A 10399-nucleotide genomic window follows, 5' to 3' on the forward strand; every position below is an offset into this window, starting at 1 on the left:
AGCGTCTTTCCCTTATTGTCTGTATTTTCTTCCTCCATTCACCCTTTTTTTTTTTTCTGCAAATTCTCTGCTGTTCCTACCAAGCCAAAGCTATTTGTAACAATCCTTTATCTTCTAACTTGTTCCGTACCGAGCCAAGGCCGTTTCCTATCTTAGCAGCTGTAACTGGGCGCTTATCTTGCAACGCGAATATTTTAGTTAACCATTTAAGTTCCTCCACATACATTTTTTTCCTTCTGTCGACAAACTCAGCGCAACCTTTTCTCACATGCATTCACTTTACTTTTCAACATTCCATTATCTCAAATCTCATGTGCAACTTTCTTAAACTTTTCAGCGTCTTCCAACAATCCACAGTCAACTAATCTACCCCTTTTCTGCTCGATGCCTTCATCCCACAACGCAAGCTGAAGCCTCCCCTCCACAGGAAAATTTAACACCCTAAACACTTTTAGTGCATTCTTAAATGATCTTTTCTCTTCTCGACCGATCATGATATTCATCACATCCTCTCCCTCCTGTCTCTCTCTCTCTCTTCCCTCCTGTCTCTCTCTCACCTCCTGTCTCTCTTTCTCTCTCTCTCACCTCCTGTCTCTCTCTCTCTCTCTCTCTCTCTCCCTCTCTTTCTCACCTCCTGTCTTTCTCTCTTTCTCTCTCACCTCCTCCCGGGGAGACAAATTCTTTCTGCGCCACGGAAACATTGATTAATCACTATAACTGACAAAAAAAATCCTTAATTTGTGCACAGCAGAGTCCAGCCGGAACTCCCAGCTGTTTCACTGACTTTTTTCACCCCCTTCCATCGGGGAAGTCTTTCATGACAAATGAAAGGAAGAGCGCTTTTGCAGCTTTGCAGCGCTCCGGACACTCGATATATGTATATCTACGTGCGTGCCCTACCCAATCTTTGATCACCTGCCGCGACTGAAACTAACAGTGTTCAGTCTCTTAAGGACCTTTGTCAGAAGTTGAGAAAGATTCACACAATATTCACTTGTCAATCCGAGGTGATATTGTTCAGAAAATAAATAATATCAGACCCCTAATGGGACTACACCCCTTATAGTCTCACCTTTGACTATATCCAAGCAGGACATCCGGAGATACTGCAAACAACCACACACCACGTGAAACCATGCCAAACGGTCAGTGTCACTAGTAAAGAACTTGTGCATTTACCGTGGCTTTTTGTGGGGGATGATCAGTCCCAATTCCAGTGGGGGAGGCTGAAAGCAAGTCTCTCTTTGTGGACGTCCAGAGGTGGAGGGGCGTCCCTGGTTAGGGATCCGAGTCACGACACCAGCTGTTAAGGGAGGGCAATAACCCTTCACCGTTGACCAAGTGAGTGTAAAATTATTATGTTGATTGCACAATCCAACAGGGAACCAAACGGAGGCAATGCGTGCTCTGTATTGGGAGGATTCAAAGAATCCCTGATCCCGTTTATTTTGCTTAGCATTTTATATTGTTTTGAGTTTATTAATGTACAGTCATCTACAGCCGTACTACAGGCTTGAACCAATGTTAGTACAATTATTACGAAAACACATATATGGTCATATTATCGTTAGTTCGAAGCACGCTGGAGATTTACAAGGTCAATCCTGGCCTAGACTAGTTAGATAACAGGAGCGGGGTGTCTGACAAAATGTTCTTGAGATAAAAAGTTAGTGTGGGAAAGTTCCATGGGAAGAGAAAGAAAGAAGTATGTTATGCAAGGAGTGATAATAACATGATTTTAAAGAAAGCAGACAAAATGGAGTTGCTTTAGCATGAGTATCAATATGTCCTTTACAAGATTTGTATGAAGGTCCTAACCTCCTCTCTTTTGCTTCTTTACATTCTCATTTCAAAATTCCCAATAAAGAGTTCCACAAATATCTCCAAATTCAGCACACACTACAACATTTTCCGATCTCAGTGGGAATGGTTAACTCAGGATTAATATTGACTCTTTCAACTGTTTCATCCAATAAAGGGGGCCTAAAACCTATATATAATTTAATAGACATGAAAAATGTTTTTATAAAGTCGACTCCCTTTTTATCATTGGAAAAAGAATTGAATAAGACATACTCGAGTAATGAATGGGCAAGCTCAACAGTTTTTGCAGCTCACACCATCAAATGCTCCTCTTATCCTGAGTCCTATATGAAAACAGTTTTAAGATGGTATTACACCCCAATTAGTCTTCACTCTCTGTTCCCCTCCTCTACTCACCTCTGTTGGCTCAATTGTGGCCAAAAGGTTCTTTAATCGACACATTAAGAAGCTGTCCAGTAATCACTTCCACCTGGTCGTTTACTTTTCACCTGATCTCTTCTCTACTCCACCAAAAAATAAAACCATCTCCTTCTTTAGCATTACTTTTGTTAGATATACATTCTATTCCCTCCAATGGCAGAGTAATTGCCTCACATATTCTCCTAGCCACAAAAATAGTGATTACAAGTTATTGGAAATCCCTAGGAATTTCTGCCAACGAAGAGATAATAGAATCGATATATAAAACTTGTGCTTTTGAAAAAATGATAGCACACTAAAATAATAAGTTGCAAGTTTTCAATGTTAATTGGAAGGTTTGGTTGAATCATCATATTGTTCTAATTCAAAAGTAGTCATTAATGTATGTAATCGTTGAAATCTTATCAAACCAGCCCTGTATGCTATGCTGTATTTTGTTTTCTGTAGGTTTAATTCTTATGTAGACTTCAATGTTTGTCAGTCTAAAGTATTGTATACACTGTTATTGTTATTTTCTTAAAACCAAATAAAAAGATATTGTTTAAAAAAAACAAAACGCATTCCCATGACTGACTCAGGAAAACTACTCGTGATGTGATAAGTAATGCCTATTAACTTAATAAAATTGCTAATTGATTTTTAGTAATTAAATAAAGGGCTTGAGTTTACAGAGAATCATTCTGTCTGATACAAGATTAGAAGATGGATTCCAAAGACTATAAGCTCTATCATAAAGATGGCTTTGATTCCAGGCAACATTTGGAGGATTATCTATCAGATAAACCAGACATGGTGTTTGAAGAAGATTTTTTGAAATTTCCCATTGAAAATCTAAGTAAAACTTTCATAGAGGGTATGTGTCTTCTGATATTTAATCTTTTTTTTCACGCTTTTACTAAAAAACCTAGTGTCCTTAATCTGCTTGTAGTCATGGATGGGAAGAGCGGCAATAGAAATATTCATTTTTATTTTTCCCTGTTAATTAAACTAAGATAAGAGCATAACAAGGATCATTAGATTCAAATCTAAGAATTTTGATGCAATTCAAATCTCTCAAGTTTCAAAAGCTTTACTCATCACTAAAGATGACCCACTGATTTACAGTAAATGGGCAAAACTACATTTTCCATGTGAACTGAACACTTACTTCAAGGGTTTTCCACAAAATGTAGTTGATCCCTGTGAAGACTTTTTGAAGCTTTTGTGACTTTTTGTCAAGGAACCCGCATAACAAGCAGTGATTGTTCAAAGTAGAACGTCTTTGAGGGACATATTTTCATGGGGCAGATACCATGACAATTTTCCATCCAGGTTTTCCAGGTCAAAAAAATTTCCAGTGAATTACTACATCAGTAAAGTGGATGAGGTATTATCAGAAAGCTAATGCAGCCTCATAAAGCAATATCAGACCTCTCAATGATGATTAAGCAATGTAGAAACTGGTGCTGAGTAAGGGTTTCTTGTGAATAAAAGTAAATGTTTGGCAAGGAATTCATAACAGAAATGTTCACAGTTTCAAATCTAAACCTATAGCTGTATGTGTATTTTTTTGTTTTTTGCTTAGGGTACTTTCACATTGCATTCAGTGGCCACATCAGGGCCGTTTTACAAGGGGTTCAGACGTATGCACCAACGGGGCCATAGACTGTAATGGGGATGGTAGAGTGAACGTGCTTTCTGCTGTGAATAATTATCAGGAGTGTACTGCCGTCACCATTACAGTCTCTGGAACCGTTGACGCATACGTCCGAACCCCAATTCAACCAAGGAGGTTCGGACATAAACTCCAACAGGGCCACTAAATGGGTGCAGAAACGCAATGTGAAAGAACTCTTAGCATTGACAGTGGTAACTTATCACAAGCAGAAGGCAAGTCAGACTGGCTGAAATTGCATGACATTGAATCACTAATTCTGCTGTGTGAAAATAAAGCTTAATTGCATAGGATACTCTAAAACTATAGTGTGCATAGGATAGTGTGGCGCCCCTGAGGGTTCGACCGCCACAGGAATGCTGCACTTCTCTAATGGAGTGTGGTGTTCCTCCTCTGAGGTAAGGCCAGTGTGATAGTCGTGACCCAACCTTGCATCCAACACCACACTTCTCCACCAGAGGGAGCTAGTATGCACCAGGTGCTGCTCCCCAGGTTACAGGGAGACTGGGGAACACAAAATGGTAAGAACCAGTTAGTGGGTGAGGGTGAAGGACGTACAAGTTAGTTACACTTAAATTTCATATTTAATAGAAAGCCATCTTTGATCTTGGTCTGTTAGTCGGTCCTTTTTGCTAGTCCTAAGTCGTAGGTTCTAGTGGTCATACTATGCTGTCAAACTACTGTGTGTTATGTGACTTCCCTCCGGGAGTGCAGATCCTCTGTGGGCCTGCACCGGCAAGGGACACAGCCCTCGTACCCCGGCCTTGGGACGAATGGTAGGTTGTAGACAAGGAATGTCTCAACCCGGCCAAGGACCAGGATCAAGAAGGCCGGGAGCGTAAGAGTGTGGCTCCCCAGCAAATGGGTCCCGGGGAGGATGCAGACGGAGCGGAGTATGCCACCTGTCCTCGCCTACCTGATCTATTCAGAGGGATTCCTGCTGCAAGAGGGGTACCGGCCCCCGACACCCGACCTTGTACTCTATGTCCTGGACGGGAAAGACGGTTAGGCCCTGAGGATCCCACCGGGCATCGGATGGAGAGGAATTGCCACCCGTGCCCTAGTCCTGAGAGGAGCTCAGAGGGAGACCCGGCCTATCCACACACGTACAGACGGGAAAGGGTGAAGTCTGTAGTGCAGGAACACTCTGGTGTAGGGTCGCTACCGAACACTGGACTTTCTCGGAGGTAGTCGAACCCCCGTCCCTGGTGGCCACAGGACTCTGCGGGGAGCAGGGAGTCGCCTTCCCGCTGTCATCTCTAAGTGAGTAAAGCCTTGGAAGTTCACCCCTATGGCCTCTGGACTGTTCATTATGCGCCATACCATGCGACGCGGTGCCCGTACTCCCCGCACTACTACCCCTCTCATCCTGTTTGCCTGCCCTGAGGCCTTGCTCCGCCTGTGGGGAGCAGTGAGAACTTTGGCCGCCATGACACCGGGCCTCGGCGGACTGTAGCGGCACTGGTGACCCTTCACCAGGCACCACAGGTGGCGTAGTCGTTAAAATAAGCCACTCAACCCGGACAAGCCCACATCATCTCTCTCTAATGTGACGGCCCTGAGCACGGGTCGGGCCCAGGCCACGGCTGCATCCCATCTCTCCATCACAGGGCCCGACACCGAGTCCCCCAACACCCAGGGTAAAACATGGGCTTCTCTGAGTAGAGGCGTCACAACCGACTATGGGGTTTGAAGTTCTAGGTCATTGATTTATAACTGCTGTCATTAGATAAGAATCAGAGCAAATCAAGTGCAGTGTGATGAGACTTTTTACGCTCTATTTCAAGGTAAGAGACTTCATGGGAAATGTAGGTTGAATTATGAGAACTGTGGCAGACAGTAAAAAAAGCACATCAACTAAGCAAGTATACAAAAGGCATACACTGTACAAGAGCCTCCACATTATTGTACAATTATAGTAGAATATCTAAAACATGCAGGAGGGCTTTAATGCCACTTATTTTCACCTGACCAGAACTTTAGCATAACTTGTGATATTTTTCATGTTTTTCGGGATCAGGTAAACCTTATTTAAATATTTTTGGGACGTTATATAGTCATGTCATTGATTATCTAAACTACATCTATGTGAGTTTAACATCCGGTTTTGAACCTTTGTATTTCTTTTATTTTTTTCTGTAGGTCATATTAAAGGAGACATCTTGATTGACCTCAGTGCTGGTTCCATGGTTCATCATTTATATGCGGCCTGTGACTTCTTCAAAAACGTCATAGTGCTGAAGTTCAGGGACAGATGCATCATGGAGCTGAAAAGATGGGTGGATTCACGTACAGGAGCGTTTAGTTGGGGCCATGCTGCAAAAATTCACGTAGAAGGAGAAAGGTGAGATGTAAAGGAGATAGTATGCTGATCTACTGTCTATGAAGTTTATATTGTAATCTTTCTGCTGCCAGAGGAACAAATTAAAGGGGTTACCATTTGGATAATAGTTTCTTAAATTCTGTAATCCCTGTGTAAAATAAAAAAACCTTTATATTCACCTCCAACCCTAATGCCGTTCCCGACACATGCATGACATTGTTATGCCACGTACTGTATGTGCTGCAGGCTATCAGTGGACATTGTTGGGCTACTTTGCTCAACTTTACTTAGATGTCAACTTACATGATGGTAGCTGTGATCCAGAGCCACCCACATATTCTATTTTTACAATGTTAGCCTAATCAAAATCAAATAGCATTTGTCCATAAAGATCGTTCTACTGATTCATAAATACTTGTAAAATAGTGGCTACTATTGGAAGGAACTTTGTACACCAGCCTTGGTGGCATTTGAGACTTTCTTTAACAATTCTGTATTTTTGGAAGCTGCCAGTCCACAGCTAACTGCTGATCTTATGTTTTGCCCTTTTGAAAGTAACTGTTAAGTGTCGGGTGGTTGCTGGACTTGAAATTGGGTCAGAATCATCTATTGTCTCCCATTCTGGACCAGCCAGGGCAGATGCTGCTTAGCATCACTGTCGGTCCCAACGCCTAGCCAGTGCACAAGAAGTACAGGCTGACTCTCAGCTCCTTGTTCCTAGTAGTGTTAAGCATAGGTTGCGGAGGGGCACAAGTGCTGCCACAGCCTAAGTCAAGGATGCACTGCACTGAGCATGCCCGTGACATGGCAGACTGTGATTGGTGCTTTGGTGTCAGCTGATCCGGTGACCTGGCACCGCCTGATTGGCCGTGGGTGATGTCATCAGTAGTGCGACCAATAATGCGACACTGCTGTTTTAGCTTCGGACAGACAGGTTTAGCTGGGGATAGGCAGTCTTAGCTGGAGGGAGGCAGGTAGTTCCGTTTGACAGTCTGGCTCCGACAAGGGGGTCACTCTACACCCCGAGCAGACTGCGGACTCCATATTCCTGGTACCGCCTGTTAGTCACGTGGAGAGTGATTCCGCAGTCCGGTTGCACACCGGCTGGGAGCACGTATACGCCGGTGTGAGTCACACACACTTCTTAGCGTCTGCTGCACAGCCTCTGTGCAGTTAACAGGGCAATGGCTACGTTATTTGTCGCACATCTCTCGTGCAGTTAACGGAGATAGTGCAAATCCCTTTTCCTGTCCTGGTGTGCAGTAACACTGGAGGGATTTATATATTAGTTGGTTGTTTTACCTTCTTACCCAGAAAGTGTTCGGCCTCAGTTCTCTAGGCTGCATCGCGGACCACGGGTTCGGTTGCTGTCCATTATTAATAAAGTTGTTTGCAACCGTCCCCATAAGAGTAAAAATTGAACAATCGCAATCTTCATGTTTTTCTTTCAGTGACAAATTACAGGAAAAAGAAAATAACATGAGAATAGCCATCCAACATGTTGTGAAATGTGACATCGAAAAAGATAATATGACGGATCCGATCGTCTTACCACCAGCAGATTGTATCATCAGTGCTTTTCTCCTAGATGCTGTCGGTAAGGATAAAGACGATTTCATCAGAAATCTGAAGAAGGTCTCAGGGTTGCTAAAACCTGAAGGACACTTTATATTCTTTTGGTGTTTAGACGCCACATATTACACTATCGGGAATCACAAGTTCCATTTTCTGAATTATGATGAGGATTTTGCCAGGAAAGCTCTGGTTGGAGAAAGCTTTGTTATTGATCGTGTTGAGGTTAAGAAGAGTATGGCTGTAAGTGATCTTATTGACCATAAGGCCGTCATATTCATTGCAGCTCACAAAGAGAAATAGATCTGAATAGCAATTTAAAAATTAAAGGAGTTAGACCATAAAAGCAAATTATCGCTTATCCGCAGGATAAATAGAAAGTTGGTGATAATTGGGGTCCAATCACTGTAACTCCCAATGATCCCATGAACCAGACTCTGAAGTGTCCTATTAGCATTGATCAGTGATCCCATATATGCACCATCGCTCCATTTACTGTCTGTTACACAGATATAGCTAAGTCCCATAGACAATGAATGAAGTAATGTGAGACCTCTGCTCCATTCAAATGTTCAGCAAGTTATCTATCTGCCTTTATGATTCAACTCCTTTAAGCCTGTATGTCAGGAATCTCTATGTAAGACAACTTACAATAATTCTAATAGTGCTTTCTCTATGATTTTATTTAACTAGAACCATTTTAGAAAACCCTGCTAATTATCTGATATAAATTCTAATGTTCAAAAATGTTTTTTAACTATAATTTCTAAAAGGTTTATTTTGTAATTGCATTGCCTAAAAATTCTCAAATTAAGCAATTACATTGAAGAAAAAGTCCATCTTTTAAAATCATTCGCTTTAAATCCAAAACTTTTCTCTTATTTTTTTTTTTTTTAGAAAATATCTTGAAATCAATTAGATCCTTCTCCTTAAAATCCTCCTCAGAGACATAGAAATCAAATTTATTTTAAATTGATTGTTATTACCGTACTTCTTTATTTCTAACTATTATTGTGTGATATGAAAAAAGTGCCAAGACTTAATGTGATCATTTGGGAGATCTTATGATATTATGAGACTTCTTGCTTTTTGCATAATATGAACATTGTAATAAAGAGAATAATTTCATATCAAATTTGACCTGTGTGATTTGATTTAAGGCACTGGTGCTACATTATTGTTTGTTTGTCAAAAAGTCTTGATGTATCAGCTATAGAATCTTCTCGTATCAGAGGTGCCAAGTAGTTAACAGTGCATTATGATGAGAACCAATTCCCTCTGCAAAGCCAGTGGCATCATGGGAAACACAGGCTACGTTAATAGAACCATATCAGAAAAGCATGGAGAATAGACCGCTGGAAGGTCTGACTATCACCCAAAGTTAAGAGAAAGCTCCTAGATAATTTAACAATTAAAACACAGACACTCTAATATTTTTGGATTAGATTTCGGTCACAGATTTGTTAACTATATTACCATTATTTTACAAGGCACATGGTCATAATACTTACCAAAATCATAAGTGGAATGTCAGCCGAAAGACTCCTTTCGGCTATCTAACTGCTTTTTTTTTTACATACTTCCTTTTTGACTACATTTCATTTGAAAATCACCAGTGCATGTTGGGATACTGAAATGAGATGTCATCAGGGGCTGCGCTGATCAGGGAGCAGGGCCTGCCTACCCTGAAAACTAAGTATTATTGGTGACGTTTGTTTCCGGGGCTGGGCTAGTCCATTCTCTACTGAGCATGCATTGATTTTCTATTCTGATGTATGATTAATAGAGCTCCCTTGACAATGTGAGTTATTACTATCAATGCACAGTGACAGTGCACTTCTTTGCCAGCTCTAATAAGAAATAATGAGCCAGCAAAAGAGTGCACTGTCAGTGCGCATTGCATGAAGATAACCAGGAGAGCAGACACCAGCCCTACCTCAATGCTTATGTTTAAATAATAAAAAGTAAAATAAAGCAAACTGCAACTTTAAGTCTACAACCTCTGGCAAAAATTATGGAATCACTCAATTCTGAGGAAAAAATTATGGAATCACCCTGTAAATTTTCAATTTCCAAAACTAACACCTGCATCAAATTAGATCTGCTCGTTAGTCTGCATCTATAAAGGAGTAATCACCAAGTGGACTGACATGAATCATGGCTCCAACACCAGAGATGTCAATTGAAACAAAGGAGAGGATTATCAAACTCTTAAATGAAGGTAAATCATCACACAATGTTGCAAAAGATGTTGGTTGTTCACAGTCAGCTGTGTCTAAAATCTGGACCAAATACAAACAACATGGGAAGGTTGTTAAAGGCAAACATACTGATAGACCAAGGAAGACATCAAAGCATCAAGACCAATAACTTAAAGCAATATGTCTCCAAAACAGGAAATGCACAACAAAACAAATGAGGAATGAATGGGAGGAAACTGGAGTCAATGTCTGTGTCCGAACTGTAAGAAACCGCCTAATGGAAATGGGATTTACATACAGAAAAGCTAAACATAAGCCATCATTTACACCTAAACAGAAAAAAACAAGGTTACAATGGGCTAAGGAAAAGCAATCGTAGACTCTGGATGACTGGATGAAAGTCAT

The 10399-nt window shown here is 41.2% G+C and overlaps 1 protein-coding gene across 1 annotated transcript; it reads left to right on the forward strand.

Annotated features, from left to right (window-relative positions):
• The first annotated feature begins 2917 nt into the window (after positions 1-2917).
• LOC141171629 (nicotinamide N-methyltransferase-like) lies at positions 2918-8170 on the forward strand. Its single transcript, XM_073655299.1, has 3 exons — positions 2918-3097; positions 6041-6242; positions 7673-8170. The coding sequence occupies exons 1-3, from the start codon at positions 2947-2949 to the stop codon at positions 8094-8096; spliced, it is 777 nt and encodes a 258-aa protein (XP_073511400.1). The 5' UTR covers positions 2918-2946; the 3' UTR covers positions 8097-8170.
• Positions 8171-10399: the final 2229 nt, after the last annotated feature.

The sequence above is a fragment of the Phyllobates terribilis genome, unplaced genomic scaffold (genome assembly GCF_046119375.1).
Source record: "Phyllobates terribilis strain yellow unplaced genomic scaffold, ASM4611937v1 Scaffold_12__6_contigs__length_324123572, whole genome shotgun sequence".
NCBI classification, from domain to species: domain Eukaryota; kingdom Metazoa; phylum Chordata; class Amphibia; order Anura; family Dendrobatidae; genus Phyllobates; species Phyllobates terribilis.

Excerpts from the sequence above, each read along its gene's own strand:
- LOC141171629 (XM_073655299.1), top strand. The coding sequence starts at position 2,947 with ATGGATTCCAAAGACTATAAGCTCTATCATAAAGATGGCTTTGATTCC. Across the intron at positions 3,098-6,040 it reads AAGTAAAACTTTCATAGAGG|GTCATATTAAAGGAGACATC; the intron begins GTATGTGTCTTC and ends TTTTTTCTGTAG. Across the intron at positions 6,243-7,672 it reads ATTCACGTAGAAGGAGAAAG|TGACAAATTACAGGAAAAAG; the intron begins GTGAGATGTAAA and ends TTTTTCTTTCAG.